Raw genomic sequence first — 18,057 nt, 5'->3', positions numbered from 1 at the left:
CAGACCACAGTACACTCCACTGCTCCTTCAGGGTGCCCCAGAAGGGCTGGCAGATTGGGTTGAAATTAGTGAGTTTGAGGCCTAGGTCAAGACACAGGGTTATGGTTTAGGTCTGCAGACAGGGGCTGGGAAAGCCACTCTGCCTCCTTGGGCCTTCTGAAACATAGGGAAGATAGTTGTTTCTATTTGGCTGTAGAAAATCAGACCTCTGTGTGGAAGTGCTGGAAAAATGACTCCGAAATCTGCGTTTTTTTCCTCTCTGGGTGGGAGTGTCTGTTCACTAAAGGGATGCCCAGGGAATTTAACCCTAAATTTCTTTTGAGACAGGGTCTCTGTCACCTAGATTATGCAGTGGTGCAATCATAGCTCACTGCAGCCTCGAACTCCTGGGCTCAACCACACCACTACGGCTAATTTTTTTTTTTTTTTTGAGATGGAGTCTCGCTCTGTCACCCAGGCTGGAGTGCAGTGGCGCGATCTCAGCTCACTGCAACCTCCGCTTCCCGGGTTTAAGCAATTCCGCTGTCTCAACCTCCCGAGTAGCCGGGACTACAGACATGCACCACCACACTCGGGTGGTTTTTGTGTGTGTGTGTGTGTGTGTGTGTGTGTGTGTAGTAGAGATGGGGTTTCACCATGTTGGTCAGGCTGGTCTTGAACTCCTAACCTCAAATGATCCACCCGCCTCGGCCTCCCAGAGTGCTGGGATTATAGGTGTGAGCCACCGTGTCCAGCCTGTTTTCTTATTTTTAAATTTCTTGTAGAGATGGGGGTCTTGCTATGTTGCCCAGACTGGTCTCAAACTCCTGGCCTCAAGTGATCCTCCCACCTCAGCCTCTCCAGTAGCTGGAACAATAGGCACGTGTACCACCATACGTGGCTAATTATTTTTTATTTTTTGTAGAGATGGGGTCTCACTATGTTGCCCCGGTTCATCTTGGACTCCTAGTCTCAAATAATCCTCTTGCTTCAGCCTCCCAAAGTGCTGGGATTACAGGTGTGAGCCACCATGCTCCGCCAGAATGTAGCTCTAAATTTCATTGTGTTCATGGCTTTGTCTTCCCCAGGAGCTCCTGTGCTCTAAGCAACCAAAAGGAAGCGTCGAAGTTTCAGCACCGCTGGTCTCTGTAGCCGTCTCCACCCCACCTCATACCCTGTGCAACAGCTGGTGACGTGCACTAGCTCTCCCCACCACCAGAGGGCCCACGGGGTTGAAAGCAGAAACCCATTCTAGACACCCCTCCCCAACAAAGATAGTCCAAGATACACACTTATTCTCTGTGGAAAAAGAACTTGACTTTATTTAGAAAGTCTACAAAATACAGAAGGCGATAACTCGCTTGCTGTAAGTCAGGAAATAAATAAATTCTAGGAGCCGGGCAATATTTTTAAGCTTTTTTTTTTTTGAGACAGAGTTTTGCTGTGTTGCCCAGGCTGGAGTGCAGTGGTGCGATCTCAACTCACTACAACCTCTGCCTTCTGGGCTTAAGTGATCCTCCTGCCTCAGCCTCCCAAGTAGCTGGGACTACAGGCATGATGAGCCACCAAGCATGGCTAATTTTTGTATTTTTTTGTAGAGATGGGGTTTCACCATGTTGTCCAGGCTGGTCTCAAACTCTTGGACTCAAGCGATCCCCCTCCTTGGCCTCCCAAAGTGCTGGGATTACAGGTGTGAGCCACCGTGCCTGGCTTAAACATTTTTTGTTGTTGCTCTCCGGCTTTCCCTAAATATAAGATAAAATGTGATTTATTTGCAGATATAAAATATAAAGTCCAGCTCAGGGCCATACGCCACTTTCCCCAGGGAACAGGAGCTCAGGCTCTGGCTGGGGAGAATAACTTAGATCCGTGCAATAAATAAACAGTGGGGAGGGGCAGTGTGGCCAGTGTTGGGGGAGGGACTTGAGGCTGGGCTTCCCAGGTGAATGACAATCAAAGGCAGGGGTCAGCCCCCACCACACCGTGGTCACTGACAGGGGTCGAGGTGGTACCCTTCTTCTTAGGACCCCACTCCAGGCTGTAGTAGGACTGCAGGGTCTGTATCCTTGTCTCCCTATTTGCCACAGCAGTCCATGGCCCCGTTTCTCTGACTGGCCAGCCCCCGGACACCCTGGCTGCAGGGACAGCCTAGGGCTGAACCAGGCCAGCTCCTTCCCACTCTTCCATCCATGTCACCTTCTCTCTCCCTCTGCTTCTCTCCCCCTCCCTTGCAGCGAGTGGTCTCCCAGGCCAGGGTTGCCCTCCCACCACCTTTCTGAGTCCCTGTCCACTGTCCCCCTGAAAACCATGGCTGGAATCTTAGGGCAGCAGTGAGGAAACCCAGGTTTTGGTCCCAGCACAACCACTAAGTGAAATGTGACCTCGGGCCTGTTTCCCCATCTGTGAACTGGGTTTCACTAGTCTTCCTACCCACTCTTTTAGTTTCGGAGGGTCAGGCACCCCCAGGCCTAAACCAGAGGTGGAGGCATCTCTTCAGTGCAGTTTCTCAGCAGGACGGCCCGTAAGTCACAGACAGCCAAACCTAGCTCTGAATCCTGGGAGGGTTTGGAGGGCATATTGGCACAATCAGAGCAGTTTCCAAGATGAGGGGTGCCCTCTTCTCCCCCAACAGCTGTTCTCTAAGCCGGCTCTGTATCTCTCAATCTAAAAAGGCTAAACTTTCAGCCAAGGGCGATCCCAGATCCAGACCTCTGTCCCATCCCCAACCTACCAAAGTTCCCCTTCCCAGGGCCATTCGGTCCAAGTTTTGGGGGCTGCAAGAGGAAGACAGGGCCCACGGAGGGAGTGTGTGCACCAAGGGGCCAGTGCTGCAGACAAATGGGGCCTGGGCACAGAGGCGGCGCTCAGGCACTTTGGGGAGGGAGCTGGAGCCGGAGGGGCGTGGCTGGGGCATGGCGGGGGCGGGCACTAGGAGCAAGAGGCCGGGCCGTGGGCGGGGTCCGCTCCGGGGGCGGGGCCAGACCCCGAGCCCGGGGTGGACTTGACGATGGTGATGACGCTGGCTGGCGCCACGAGCGTGGTGGGCCCGCGGGCTGCGGCCACTGAGCGCGCGAAGCCCTGCAGTGCCTCGCACTTGCCGCGCAGCGCGTCGAGCTCCAGGCGCATGGCGGCATTCTCGCGCGCCAGCTTGTCCACCTCGCGCTCCAGCTCCGACTTCTGCTTCTGCAGCTCCTCCTTTTGGCACACGCGCTTCACGCGGCAGCTGGCGGCGTAGCCGCGGTTTTTGAGTGTGCGGCGCCGCTGCTTGAGCCGTGTCACCTCTTCGGCCGAGAGCCCGCGCAGGTGCCGGTTCAGCTCGCGCACCGACAGCCCCATCAGCGCCTCGTCCGACAGGTGCGGCGTGTTCTCACTCAGCTCTCGCTTGATCTGCGGGCATGGGGAAACTGAGGCCCAGGGACTGGGGACGGTGCCCCGCTCCACACCTCGGTGTTCCTCTTTCACCGCCTTAGCCGCCGAGGTGGTGGTTGGACTTGATCCAAAACCCCGAAGGGGAGCAAGAATCCAGGAAGGGGAAACCAGGCCAAACTAGGATCCGGACACAAAAGGAGGCCACCCCGGGGCTCAACCTGAATTCTAACCTAGCGCCAAGCCCTGGACTCAGCCAGAGAAACCCAGCCCGGAAAGCACCTTTGAATGCCCCAGGGGGAATTGACTCGATGGGGAAGGAGGATGGAGAGGGAAGTGACCTACCCCAGGGACATGCAGCCTGTGACCAGAGCCCAGGCCTCCTAGTCCCAGCCTGTGGCTGTGGCCCTTCCCTTCGGCATCATGAAAGCCTGGTGCCTGCTGAGCCACCCAGGGGATTCCAGGAAAGAAGGGGAAGTTGGGATGAGGAGGCTCTGCATGGGCAGGGAGGGAGGGCTTCACTGGGTTGACAGAGGCTGCCTCCTCACCTTTAGAGCTTTGCTGGATAGGGGATCCACAGACATGTTTGCAGAAGGTGCCCTCTGGGCCGCAGACCTAGGGTAGAAAGGAGGTCAAAGTCACCTTGTTTTGTTTTTGTTTTCCCATTTAGAATAAAATCCAAACTCACTACCTTGCCATTCAAGGCCTCTGCTATCTTAGAACTGATTCATACCTGCCACCTTCCTCTCTCCACATTGCTCCACAGGCCTCCTTGAATGGCTCCTTCCAGCCTGGGAGCTGTGCACATGCTGTTCTCTTTACTGTTCTAGCTCCCCATGGTGACTCGTCATCATTTAGGTGTTTGCCCAATGTCACCTCCTCGAGAGGTCTTCTTTGACCATTCCGGCTAAACGCCTCTTTGTGTCACATCACATAACCCCGCCTATTAACCCTTGTAACAGTCACCTCTTCTGCATTTCTCATGCTTGGTTCCTCATCTATGATCTGTTTCTCCTTCCCACTCCTCCTCCACCAAAACGGAAGCCCATGAAGGCAGAGGCCTTGCCTGTCTCACCATGGCGTCAATATGCCTACATAAGTGCTTGGTATATAGTAGATGGCTCAGTAAGTGTGCACCAAATGAATAGATGTCCCTCTCCTAACCATTCTTCCACATGGGGCTTGGATATGTGCCTTTGATTTGATTTTTTAGAACTTTTCTTTTTTTTTTGAGACAGTCTTACTCTGTCGCCCAGGCAGGAGTGCAGTCGTGCGATCTTGGCTCACCTCCCGGGTTCAAGTGATTCTCCTGCCTCAGCTTCCCAAGTAGCTGGGATTACAGGTGCCTGCCACCATGCCCAGCTAATTTTTTGTATTTTTAGTAGAGACGGGGTTTTGCCATGTTGGCCAGGCTGGTTTTAAACTACTGACCTCAGGTGATCCACCCACCTTGGCCTCCCAAAGTGTTGGGATTACAGTGTGAGCCACTGTACCCAGCTGATTTTTCAGAACTTTTCTTAAAGTATAACCTACATACAGAAAAGTACACACAGCATATGTGCACCAGTAAATGCCTTTTTTTTTTTTTTTTTTGAGACGGAGTCTCCCTCTGTCGCCCAGGCTGGAGCGCAGTGGCCGGATCTCAGCTCACTGCAAGTTCCGCCTCCCAGGTTTATGCCATTCTCCTGCCTCAGCCTCCCGAGTAGCTGGGACTACAGGCGCCCGCCACCTCGCCCGGCTAGTTTTTTTGTATTTTTTTTAGTAGAGACGGGGTTTCACCGTGTTAGCCAGGATGGTCTCGATCTCCTGACCTCGTGATCCGCCCGTCTCGGCCTCCCCAAGTGCTGGGATTACAGGCTTGAGCCACCGCGCCCTGCCACTAAATGCCTTTTTATAAAGCCCACCCGGCACCCCATAAGATACAATATCAGCCAATCCCCTCTCTCCCCAGGCCTCCTTCATCTAGACCTCTGTTTTGGAAAAGCTTTCCCAGCTGCCTGGGGACTGCCCCACACTAACTCAGCATGCCCTAGGCAGATGGGGCAGCCATCCCTAGACCACTGAGGGCCTCTCATCTCCTAATCCCCCCTCCCACATGCCTGACAGCTGCATGCTCCTTCAACAACTATTTATTGAGCAGCTACTCTTTGCCAAACATGTAGTTGGTAATGGGGAGACAAAGGTGAATAAAACTCATGGAGGGTCAGTGGTCATTGCTCTGGGCTGGAGAAGGGGACCAACTCCCAAAAGCCCCTTTAAAGCAGCAGTCCGCTTTGTCCCTAGCTGATAGGATCTACTCCGCCATTCCTTGTGAACGTGAGTTTTCTCATCTGTCTCCAAGGGGAGGGGGCAGTAATAAGAAGCCAAGGAAAATGAAGGAAGATAGGCTGGGCGCAGTGGCTAACGCCTGTAATCCCAGCACTTTAGGAGACTGAGGCGGGCAGATCACCTGAGTTCAGGAGTTCGAGACCAGCCTGGCCAACATGGCAAAACTCCATCTCTACCAAAAATACAAAAATTAGCCAGGTGTGGTGGTGCACACCTGTAGTCCCAGCTATTCGAGAGGCTGAGGCAGGAGAATTGCTTGAACCTGGGAAGTGGAGGTTACAGTGAGCCGAGATTGTGCCACTGCCCTCCAGCCTAGGTGACAGAGCGAGACTTTATCTCAAAAAAAAAAAAAAAAAAGTAAAAAGAAAACAAAGGAAGATGTTTTGTGATCTGAGCTGTAGCATCCTATAAACACATGCCACGTCGGAAAGAGCATTACCCAGTTTGGTGGACAGCAGAGGGCAAGAGGCCAGGTCCAAGCCCTGGTTCCTTGAGCTGTCTGCAGGGCTGACCTCACAGGTCGGCTCAGCCTCTGACACATTCTGGCAGGACCGAAGTGTCTCCCAGGGACAAGGTGGAGAAATGGAAAGTACATGGAGCTTGGTGCGAGACACACCTGGGGCGTTTTGGAGGTGGTCTCGCTCACTAGTTGTGGGGTTCTGGTAGGTTAGCCACTCCCTCTGTGCCTCACTTTCCCCCTGGGTGACACAGGTAGCTGTGTTAAGTCAGCTCATGTCACGCCTCTCTCAGGACCTTCCCACGGCTCACTGGAGTAAAGCCAGAGTCGTCACCATGGCCCACAATGTGCTGCAGAAAGTGATCCCCAGTGGCCGGGCGCGGTGGCTCACACCTGTAATCCCAGCATTTTGGGGAGGCCAAGGTGGGTGGATCACAAGGTCAGGAGATCGAGACCAGCCTGGCCAACATGGTGAAACCCCATCTCTACTAAAAATACAAAAATTAGCCAGGCGTGGTGGTGGGCGCCCGTAGTCCCAGCTACTCAGGAGGCTGAGGCAGAAGAATCACTTGAACCCGGGAGGTGGAGGTTGCAGTGAGCCAAGATCACACCACTGCATTCCAGCCTGGATGACACAGTGAGACTCCATCTCAAAAAAGAAAAGAAAGTGCTCCCCAGCATGCCCTCTCCGACCTCAGTCCTGCTTGGCTCCCCTTTGCTTCCTCTGCCTCAGCCACACCTGCTGTTGCTCAACACAGGATGCATGCTCCTCTCCAGGGCCTTTGCACTGGTCCCTCTGATGGCATTTTTTTGTTTTCGTTTTTTTTTTTTTTTTTTTATACAGGGTCTCACTCACTCTGTTATAGGCAGGAGTGCAGTGACACGGTCAAAGCTCACTGCAACCTCAAACTCCCAGGCTCAAGTGGTCCTCCTACCTCGGCCTCTCTAGTAGCTGGAACTACAGGTGCATGCCACCAAGCCTGGCCAATTTTTGTACTTTTTTATTTTTTTTGAGACGGAGTCTGGCTCTATCTCCCAGGCTGGGGTGCAGTGGCCAGATCTCAGCTCACTGCAAGCTCCGCCTCCCGGGTTTACGCCATTCTCCTGCCTCAGCCTCCCGTGTAGCTGGGACTACAGGCGCCCGCCACCTCGCCCGGCTAATTTTTTTTGTATTTTTTTAGTAGAGACGGGGTTTCACCGTGTTAGCCAGGATGGTCTCGATCCCCTGACCGTGATCCGCCCGTCTCGGCCTCCCAAAGTGCTGAGATTACAGGCATGAGCCACTGCGCCCGGCCTTTTGTACTTTTTGTACAGACAGAGTTTCACCGTGTTGCCCAGGCTGATCTTGAACTCCTGGGCTCAAGCGATCTGCCTGCCTCTGCCTCCCAAAGTATTGGGATTATAGGCATGAGCCACCGCTCATGGCCTCTGCTGGCATCTTTATTCCCTAGATAGCCACAAAGTTTGCTCTGTCACCCCCTCAGGTCTCTTCAGATCTCATGTTCACTCAATTTAGAATTTGCAACCCCGATACACACACAGACACGCACGTGCACACACACACACACACACATACAGACTCCCCATGTTCCTTCCCCACTTCAGGTTTTCTCATGTGTAATTATCATCACTCACATATATGGTGGGTGTTCAGTGTTGTTCAGTGTTGTCCCTCCCAGTCCTCCGATTAGAATGCCAGCTCCATGAGGGCAGAGCTTATACCTCATTCACCGTGGCCTCCCCCGTGCCTAGAAGAGCGCCTCGCACCTCATAGATGCTCAAGGAATCCTTGCTGAGTTCTCAGTGTGACCCAGGCCGAGGTGGGGACAGTCCAGGGCTTCTCAGGAAACTCCCTAGCCCCTCCCAGCCCACACAGTCAGGGGGTCTGGCAGTTTAGAGGGAAGGAAGGAGTGGGACAGAAGGAAGTTGATGCTTGCAGAGATCCCCTGATGGGGCAGCCACTGTGGCCCTTAAGAAGGAGAGTCTTAGGAGTCACACAGGTTGCGCTGGGGGGAGCTGGGTGGACCCAGAGTGCCAGGTCAGGACCCAGGTAGCTTTAGACCCCTGTGTGGATCCATGGTGAAGACCAGTGGCTTCATGGGGTGAACCCTGAGCTGCAACCTCCACTGCTGAACATGCCGGCTTAGCCTGGGCTCTGGCCTCAGTTTCCCTGCCTAGCACTTTGAATCCTAGGGGGCTCAGGCAGGCCCGAGCTGCCCACCTAGCTCTCCTTGGGGGCCTCTGTGCACACCCATCCTACCTGGAAAAGTCGTATGAGATCTGTGGGCTACCTGACCTTTCAGACAGTATCTGGAGACGTTTACACGTCACCCTCACTGATTCTACCCTTCAATGCAGGCCTTTTTTTTTTTTTTTGAGATGGAGTCTGGCTCTGTCGCCTAGGCTGGAGTGCAGTGGCAGGATCTCAGCTCACTGCAACACCCGCCTCTTGGGTTCAAGAGATTCCTTCTGCCTCAGCCTCCTGAATAGCTGGGACTACAGGCGCCTACCACCATGCCCTGCTAATTTTTGTATTTTTAGTAGAGACAGGGTTTCACCACATTGGTCAGGCTGGTCTCGAACTCCTAACCTCAGGTGATCCACCTGCCTCGGCCTCCTGAAGTGCTGGGATTATAGGTGTAAGCCACTGTGCCCGACCCAATGGAGGCCTCTTAAGTGGTCACACTCACTGCCCTACACACACCTGGGGAGGTCCCAGCACGCCTTCCTGCTGCCCTCAGCTCATCCCCACACAGCAGCTGGACAATCTTTGCACCATGTGAATCTGACCATGCCACCAACCAGATTAAAACCTTCCATGGTTCAGCTGGGCAGGGTGGCTTATGCCTGTAATCCCAGCACTTTTGCAGGCTGAGGCGGGCGGATCACGAGGTCAGGAGATCTGAGACCATCCTGGCTAACACGGTGAAACCCTGTCTCTACGAAAAAATACAAAAAAAGTTAGCTGGGCGTGGCGGTGGGCGCCTGTAGTCCCAGCTACTCAGGAGGCTGAGGCAGGAGAACAATGTGAACCCGGGAGGTGGAGCTTGTAGTGAGCCGAGATCGTGCCACTGCACTCTAGCCTGGGCGACAGAGTCATACTCCATCTCAAACAAAGCAAAACAAAACAAAAACCTTCCACAGATAGTTAGTTCCATAGATAGATAGTTCCCTACTATCCTAAGGACAGAGTCCAGACCTACCCTCACAGCACCCCAGGCCCTGTGTGTCCAGCCCCACGCCCATTTCCTACCACTGCCACCTCCAGTCTGCTCCAGCCACACAGACTTTCTTTCACTTCCTCCCACCCGCACTTTCTTGCCTCTGAGCCACCTCCTACCCCATGACATCTCTCTCCCCTTACTCCCCTCTACTTTGGCAGACTCCTACTCATCCTTTTGCCCTGGGTGTAGACATCTCCTCCTCCAGGAAGCCCTCCCTGATCCCTAGGACTTGTTAGGCACCCCTACCCCTGTGTGTAACGGGTTGTATTTCCTTGCTGTCTCTCCACCAGACAGGGAGAGGCTGAATCAGCTCTGGGTGCTTGAGGCCACCCATCTCAAGACCTGGCAGGGAGCAGGCACTGGGGAAGGGTGGATGGATGGAGTCTCTGACACCATTACCCAGCTCGTCAGTGTCCAAACCAAGTGCCAAGCTGAAACATCATTCAGTTCCTCCTGGCCCTGTCTCTAATTCTTCCTCCTCTCCAGCTGCTTCCTTGCGCCTGTTGGCAGAGACAGTACAGATGCTAGGAGAATGGGAAGAGAACAGAGGGGATCCCATCCACGTGACTTTGGGCCCAAAGGCAGGGTGTGGGAAACAGGGAAAGGAGCACTGGATTGGGAGTCAAGCTTGGGTTTAAGTCCCATCTCTGTTTTCTCAGGCTGTGTGACCTGAGGTGAGCCACTTCATCTCTCTGGGTCTCCACTTTCCCGTTTAAAGGATCAGAATAATACTTGCCTCGCAGGGTTTTGGTGCAATCAAGTGGTGTACACTGCAGAGGTCAGTGAACACCTGGGAGGTTAGAATTGCTGTCTGTCCAGGAGGGGTCAGGCCTGTAGCCAGCACTGGGGTGTCACTCTGATTCAGCATCTCCCAGCTGGCGGCAGTCACACAGGGAACTGCAGGAAAGGCCCTTCGAGGCCATCAGGTCCTGCCTCCTCACTTTACCCAAGGGGAAGTAGAGACCCAGAGACGGGCATCACTTGCTTGAAGTCACACAACAGGTGTGAATGAATATCTGCAAAGGCCCAGGACTGAAACCTGGTCCCTTCACACCGTCATCTCCCTGGTTTGCCCAATCCTGAGGTAATGCCCAGAGAGGGCAATAGAGTAATCCAGGCTCATACAGCCAGCATGGGGTAGAATTCAGACCTGAGAGTTCGAGACCAACCTGGGCAAGATGGCTAGACTTCATCTCCAAAAAATAAAAAGATTAGCCGGGTGCAGTGGTGCACACCTGTGGTCCTAGCTACTCAGGAGGCTGAGGCAGGAGGACCCCTTGAGCCCAGGAATTCAAGGCGGCAATGAGCTGTGATCCTGCCACTGCACTCCCTGGGTGACAAAGCAAGACCCCGCCTCTTAAAAAAAAAAATTAGGCCGGGCGCGGTGGCTCAAGCCTGTAATCCCAGCACTTTGGGAGGCCGAGACGGGCGGATCACGAGGTCAGGAGATCGAGACCATCCTGGCTAACACGGTGAAACCCCGTCTCTACTAAAAAATACAAAAAACTAGCCGGGCGAGGTGGCAGGTGCCTGTAGTCCCAGCTACTCGGGAGGCTGAGGCAGGAGAATGGTGGGAACCCGGGAGGCGGAGCTTGCAGTGAGCTGAGATCCGGCCACTGCACTCCAGCCTGGGCGACAGAGCAAGACTCCGTCACAAAAAAAAAAAAAAAAAAAATTAGCCAGGCATGGTGGCAGGCGCCTGTAGTCCCAGCTACTCAGGAGGCTGAGGCAGGAGAATGGCGTGAACCCGGAGGTGGAGCTTGCAGTGAGCTGAAATCGTGCCGCTGCACTCCAGCCTGGGCGACAGAGTGAAACTCCATCTCAAAAAAAAAAAAAAAAAGATGGCCGGGCGCGGTGGCTCACGCCTGTAATCCCAGCATTTTTGGAGACCAAGGCGGGCGGATCACGAGGTCAGGAAATTGAGACCATCCTGGCTAACACGGTGAAACCCCGTCTCTACTAAAAATACAAAAAATTAGCTAGGCCTGGTGGCACATGCCTGTAGTCCCAGCTACTCAAGAGGCTGAGGCAGGAGAATCGCTTAGAACCTGGGAGGTGGGGGTTGCAATAAGCCGAGATTATGCCACTGCACTCCAGCCTGGGCGACAGAGTAAGACTCCGTCTTAATAATAATAATAATAATAATAGAATTCAGGCCTGAGGCCACATGGAGCCACTCACCTCTTCTCTGTGTAACCCTGGCAGGGCAACCTCCCTGGGCCCTGTTTCCCTAGCCCTGTGAAGATGAAGCTGGATTTGCCGGTTTCCAAGGCCACCCCAGCTCTGATTCTCCGAGATTTGTGTTGGGCCCCCGAGGGATATGATTTGCAAGTGACAGCTAAGTGTCCAGGCCCCCTTGCCAGCCGTTTGGGGAGCTGGCACGTGCAGTGATGCTTGGGCCGCCTGAGCTACACAGAAAGACCCAATGGGAGAAGGGAGGCCTCTCCCCAAGCAAGTTAATCAACTGCCCGTTGGGTGCTGCGGCTGATACAGAACCTCAGAGGCACAGCCTGGCCTCATGCACAAGTCATTTTTCCTGTGTCCTGGATTCCTTGCTAAGTGGTAATGATCATAATAATCTTAGTGTGTAAAATGTAAGAGGCTTAGGCAAGGCTGGGCACGGTGGCGCATGCCTGTAATCCCAGCACTTTGGGAGGCCAAGGTGGGCAGATCATCTGAGGTCAGGAGTTCAAGAATAGCCTGGGCAACATGGTGAAATCCTGTCTCTACTAAAAAAAAAAAAAAAAAAAAAAAAAGCAAAAATTAGCTGGGTGTGGTGATGCACACCTATAGTCCCAGCTACTGGAGAGGCTGAGGCAGGAGAATTGCTTGAGTCTGGGAGGTGGTTTCAGTGAGCCAAGAACAAGCCACTGGACTCCAGCCTGGGCAACAGAGCAAGACTCCGTCTTAAAAAAAAAAAAAAAGGCATAGGCAAGAAAGATCACCTCATCTCGCCATCATCCCACTATCCACAAGCAACAGAGACATCACTAACCACACACAGTACCAATTCCCAGTGAGGCAGGACACAGCCCCTGAGTCTTTCTCAGCACAGAACTGTTTTCTCCTGAGCTTGGACACAGCCTCAGAATCCTCAACAGTGCTTCCAGACCAGGCCCGAGAGTAGGAACGGAGAGATGGAACCATCAGCCATTCCCTACCCTTGATAATAGTGGAAGCTGGCTGTGTTTGGAAATACCTTCAGGCGCTAGGAAGGTTTTGAACCTGCTCTTCCCCTACTCCTCCATGCCCTCCTGTCCCAGCCTCAGCCCCCTCAACTGCATCCTGGATGTCAGCTGAGGCACCCACGTCTGCCCAGGAATGTCCTAGCTCAGCAAAGTCAGGCAATCACAGAGAGAAAGTCACAAGAAGGGGGAACTTTCTGGTAACCTCAGACTTTCCGCAGCCAACCCCAGGCCAGGGGCTGCCAAGGGGCCTGGGTCCTCTGCCTTTGCCAGGCTGGCTGACCCTGGGCCTGAGAAATAGTAGCTGATCCAATCCCCTGTTAGGCACCAGAGGCAACCAAGCCACTGTTTGGTAGCAGTGGTGGACTGGAACCCAGGGGTCCTGTCTCTTCTATTCCGGCCACCACTGCCTCTCCCTGACTTCTTCCCTTGGAAGCCAGCAGAGCTGACCTCCAGGGTCTGCAGGTTCATGACGTCTTCTGGAGGCATAAGGAAAGAGGTGACTCTTGAGGGACTGACAACTGCTTTGTCCAGTCAGCAGCCACAACCCTCCAACGTCCCCCTCCCTGGCCCCACCAGTCCACTCCAGAGACATCCTGTAGAAGGCCCACCCGCTGGCATGGGCTCCTCTCTGGCTGCTGAGCCATTTTGCTTGCTCTGTGAGGACAGAGGGAAAAAATGTGTTTTCCTAGGTCTTGGCAGCCAGCTCTGCTGGAGCCTCCTCCCTGCTGGAAGGGGAGCAAGGCTGGGAGAACCCAGCACCACAGAGAAGCAACGGCCTGGGGTTCCAGCCCTAGTTCTGACACCCTCTCACACTCGCTGTGTGGCTTCAGTTACAGCACTCCCTCTCTCTGGGCCTCAGTTTTCCCAATATGCCAAACCTTCTCCAAGTCTAAGGTACCTTCCAACGATGACTATCTCCGAGTTTAGAGTTTCAGATTCTGGCTCAGAGCTCCAAGATCACCAGCAGAATGGAGGTAGGGAAAGGAAAGTGGTGAAGGCTTCCTGAAGGTGGGGGCATGAGATGCAAACTATCAGACTATCAGACTAGCCCTCTTCTCCACCTGCACAGCCACAGACCACTTCCTCTTTCATCTGGACCATGACCACAGCTGCCTGCTCACCAGCCTCTTGCCTTGCCCTCTGTCTCCAATCCCCACCATTGATCCTCCCGCAAGAGCTGTCAGAGGAATCACTACTGACACAAACCCACGAGCCTGTCCGTGCTTCGCCCATTTCAAAACCCTGCAATGCCAGCCTCCCCGCAAGCCCACACAGTAGGGTCCTCAGGCCTCAACCATGTTCCTGTCCACTCTCTCCCAGGATCATATGCTAACAAATGAATGAACAGATAGCAAATTCTACTATCCCTGAATGTTTCCCAAAGGGACAAGCGGGTAGTGCATGCCAGTGTGTGTGAGGGAGGAAGTTGCCTGAGCCCTGAAGGATCTGCTCGCTTTTGGGAGACTGCTTCAAGATTCCTCCAGCCTCTGCCCTGGCTTCCTGTTTCTCTGGGGTTCCCAGGCCTTTTTCTGCATATGTTATGGAGCTCTTCGAGGACAGGGATCCAGGGCTCATTCATTCAATCAGCAAACATCTGAGAAGCACCCATTGCGTTCCAGGCTCTGTGCTGGGCCCTGGAGACCCTGAAGTGAATCACAGTTCCTGCCTTCAAGGGCTTCGCAGACAACCACCACTCTATCAGGCTCAGTGCACTAGTCACCTCCCCAGGGAAGCCTTCCTTGATTGCCCTGGCTAAGTCAGAGCGCTGTTATGTACTTTCAAACCACAGTGACTTCTCCCTCACATCACCCATCTCAGCTGTGTTTTGCATTTACTTCGGTGGATCTTTCTTCAACTCTGTGTCGGCTGCTCAGCTGTAAGCTCCCAGAGGGCAGTCTCTGGATCTGGTCTGTTCATCTCATCCCTGGCATCTGGTCCAGGGCAGGGGCCCAGTGGCAATGCAGGGCCCGGGGTGATTCAATGGGAAGTTAAACCTCTCAATGCTAACTTTCCATCTGGGACTGAGTCAACCAGCCACTTCCCCTCATCCCCTGACCCCAGGCCCTACTTTGGAATGTTTCCTGCCCAGCTTTGAGGGTGGGCCTGTCTGGTTCCTGTGCTCCTGGCCCCAACCCCCCTGACTCAAACCCCACCTGCTCTTGGGTACCCCCAGCTCCTCGCATGGGGCTGTCGGCTCTTTCTCTTCCACAATTTGCCTGGAAAATATGCTGTCTGCAGGGACTTCCAGGGCTTCCCCCTTCTACCCACCATCCTGCCATCCTGGCTGTTACCTAGTTCCAGTGGCAGATGGGAACACTAAGGGTCCCAGCTGCTGTAGCAGAGCTCACCCAGGGTTCAAAGATCCAAAGTCAAAAGATCATTGGTTCCTCACATTAGGAAGTTCAATTGCTCCCCTCCCATGATTCCGTAGCCTGTGGGTGAGTGGAGGGGGAAGGTGGATTAAGACCAAGGAATCTCTAGCCCCCAGCCCATCCTGCAGGCTGCTACAACAAACAGGTGCTTTCTGCAGGGCTATTGGGTGAGTGGGTAGGTGGTGGCTAGGTCAGGCCCCACCCCTCGTTCATTAACCCTTCATGCAGAGGCCTATCCCCACTGCCTGCTGACCCTGCCTGGCCCAGGGTGAGGACTCGGGGTCTGCCGGCTGGCTCAGAGCCTCAGCTAGCTTCCAGCGTCCAGCTGTAGGTCAGTCTAATCTCACTAGTCCCACTTGTGAACTGAAACTACCAGGAGGGCGGAAACCGGCTCCACCCAATCCTCCAAGACCTAGCAGGTACAGCCTCCAGAACCCGGACTAGCGAGAAAGCCTCGTGGTCCTCTCCCTGCCCCGCACCTTTGCAGTCAAGGTTTTCTGGCCCTTCCTGTTCTCACGGGACAGAGGGGATGGGCAACCCTGGGAAGAACGAGAGTACGTTGGGATTTCCCTCCCTAGGGAGCCCCAAAATCTGGGGACAAGAACCTGGGCTCCAACTCACTTTATTACCAGATCCACCAGGGTGCCAAGCGGCGGTGGCTCACACCCCTCACTCCTAGTTCAGCTGGGTGAGGTCTTTGATACCTTGCCCCACCCTGTGGCTGCGGGCACCGGCTCTGGGCGGGGGACAAACACTGGGGTCACGTGGCGGAGGCCCTGGGAAACTCCGGGGAGAGCGGGGACCGGACAGCCCTGGGTAGTAGGACTGGAGAGGCCCGGTCCAGAATTCCCAGACCCCGTGTGAAGACACATGGGTCCGCTTCCTTCGCTCGGGTCCTTGTTCCGCGTTTACTCCGGTGGCCAGCCCAGGGCACGCCCTCTTCGAGGTACACACCGCTGGTGTACAGGCCCCAGGGAGCGCGCGCGCGGACACGCACACACAAGCACACACAAGCACACACGTGCACACACAGTACAACGCACACACGCCCCCCGAGGTACACCGCGCACGCACGCACCGGGCAGGATACCCAGGCCGCCCGCCAGGGAACACACGCCCGACCGCCCGCCCTCAGACGTAAACAAACCGCGCACGCACCGCCCGCCGGCGCCGGGCCAGGGCCTGTTCCCACCGAAGTCACGTAAGAGCACAGCGCCCCCGCCCTCGCCGGGCGGACGCGGAGATCGCCAGCCTGCGCTGTCCCTTCCTCCCCGGCGCCGCCGCCTCCCCGCCCGCGCCCCGGGAAGGGGCCCCGTCTCCACCCCCACTCCGCCGAGCTGGCCTCGGCCCCGTCCTCGGCGTCCCCGGGACGGCCGCTCCCTTCTCCCCGCCCCGAGCCTTCCGGGCGATGGAGCCCCGGGAGCCCCGACGGATCGGGCCCCGGCGCCCACCCCAGGCGCGTCCTGGGGCGGGAAACCCTGCCGCCTCGGGGTCCCGCGCACCGCCCTCCTGGCCCCGCGTTCCTCACCCGCCTCTGGGCCCGCTTGGCCCGGCGCACTCGCACGCGCGCGTCTCGCCGCTGTCCCGGCCGCTGTCCCGGCCCGCGCTCTGGTCCGTCTCCCCTCCGCTCTGAGCCGCAGGTCGCTCTGAACCGGGCGCTCGGGAGCGCTGCTCTGAGTTTTGTTGTGGGGAGGGCGGCGCAGGGGGCCGAGGCCGCGCGGAGTTGTAAGGCGAGCTTCCCGGAATTACTCACTCACAGGATTCCTTTCATTCATAAAAACCCAGTCATGCGGTGACGTCACCGCCCAGGCCGCCCTCCGGCCAGGAGCGGCCGCCTGGTCCCTCGGCCCCGCCCCCGTCTGACCCCGCCCCCTGGTAGCCCCGCCCCCGGGACCGCTCTGGTTCCCGTGCTCGTTGGGTGCGTTCACGTGACACCTCGCGAGAGCCCCGTGGGTGTAGGTGTCATTGGCTCATTTTGCAGTCAGTGGTCCTGGCCCTCTTCTTTCGACCTACACCTTCTGCCTTAATGATCTCATTCAGTCCCGTGGCTTTAAATGACATCTATATAACTATGAGCCCCAGGTGTGTATTTCCAGAGCGAACAGCTTCTCTGAGCTCCAGACTCATAGCCAGCTGCCCACTCTGCACCTCCAGTGGGTGTCAGATGGGGACTGCAGAGGACTCGACCCAAAGACCGCTCCTGATGTCAGCCCTACCTCTGCTCGCCTGCGATCCCATCTCAGCTGCTCAAGCCAATATCTGGGAGCCTGGCTCCATCTCTCACTCTCCCTTCCTTCCCACCTCAGGACTCAAGCTAGTGGTGTCTCCAGGTCTCCTGCATAGGACCACTTCTCACCACTTCCAGTCATGGCACCTGGTCTCAGCACCATCAGCTTACCCGACAGTGGCAGCAGCCTCCGGATAGATAGGCTCCATACTTTGCCTCCAAAGTCTTTCTTTCTACAGCAGCCAATGTTCTTCTCAAAACAAAGCTCAGGTTGTTTACACACCTCCTTTGGCCACTTTCTCTCCATCCACTGCTCTTCGGCCACAGTGCCCTTCTTTCTGTCTCCCAAACATACCGAGCTCATTCCTGCAACAGGCCTTTGGCACTGGCTATCTCATCTTCTGTTCACTTGCCTGGCTTTTCCTCATCTTTCACATCAGCCCAGATGTCACTGCCTCAGAGAGACCTTTCCTGACCACCCTGGTTAAAGCAATCTTCACCTCTGAATTTTTATTTTTATTTATGATTATTACTTTTTTTGAGACAGGGTCTCACCCTGTCACCCAGGCTGGAGTGCAGTGACACAACCTCCTTCTCCCGGACTCCAGCCATTCTCCCACCTCAGCCTCCCAAGTAACTAGGAGGCTGAGGTGCACGCACCACCATGCCAGGTTCTTTTCTGTATTTTTTTTTTTTTAGAGACAGGGTTTTGCCATGTTGCCCAGACTGGTGTCAAACTCCTGGACTCAGGCAATCCACCTACGTTTGGCTCCCAAAATGGTGGGATTACAGGCGCAAGCCACCACACCCAGCCTTGAAATTTGTTCTTATATTACCTTAATACTTCTGTAGGGTGTTTCATCATTTATGTATGTGAGCGCTGGTTATTGTCTGTCTTCCCCAACCAGAATGTATG

General features: G+C 55.1%; 1 protein-coding gene across 1 annotated transcript; it reads right to left on the bottom strand.

Annotated features, from left to right (window-relative positions):
- Positions 1-1,271: 1,271 nt before the first annotated feature.
- MAFF (MAF bZIP transcription factor F) lies at positions 1,272-16,768 on the bottom strand. Its single transcript, XM_033189362.1, has 3 exons — positions 16,443-16,768; positions 3,894-3,960; positions 1,272-3,366 (listed from the first exon to the last, which is right to left on the bottom strand). The coding sequence occupies exons 2-3, from the start codon at positions 3,927-3,929 to the stop codon at positions 2,908-2,910; spliced, it is 495 nt and encodes a 164-aa protein (XP_033045253.1). The 5' UTR covers positions 3,930-3,960; positions 16,443-16,768; the 3' UTR covers positions 1,272-2,907.
- Positions 16,769-18,057: the final 1,289 nt, after the last annotated feature.

This window comes from Trachypithecus francoisi, unplaced genomic scaffold (genome assembly GCF_009764315.1).
Source record: "Trachypithecus francoisi isolate TF-2019V2 unplaced genomic scaffold, Tfra_2.0 Contig01580, whole genome shotgun sequence".
In the NCBI taxonomy this organism is placed as follows: domain Eukaryota; kingdom Metazoa; phylum Chordata; class Mammalia; order Primates; family Cercopithecidae; genus Trachypithecus; species Trachypithecus francoisi.
This window is presented reverse-complemented; position numbering and strand designations above follow the sequence as displayed.

Bases quoted from the DNA above. Each gene is read 5' to 3' on its own strand.
- MAFF (XM_033189362.1), bottom strand. From the start codon at position 3,929: ATGTCTGTGGATCCCCTATCCAGCAAAGCTCTAAAG. The intron at 3,367-3,893 runs GTGAGGAGGCAG...CCATGCCCGCAG, and splicing joins TATCCAGCAAAGCTCTAAAG to ATCAAGCGAGAGCTGAGTGA.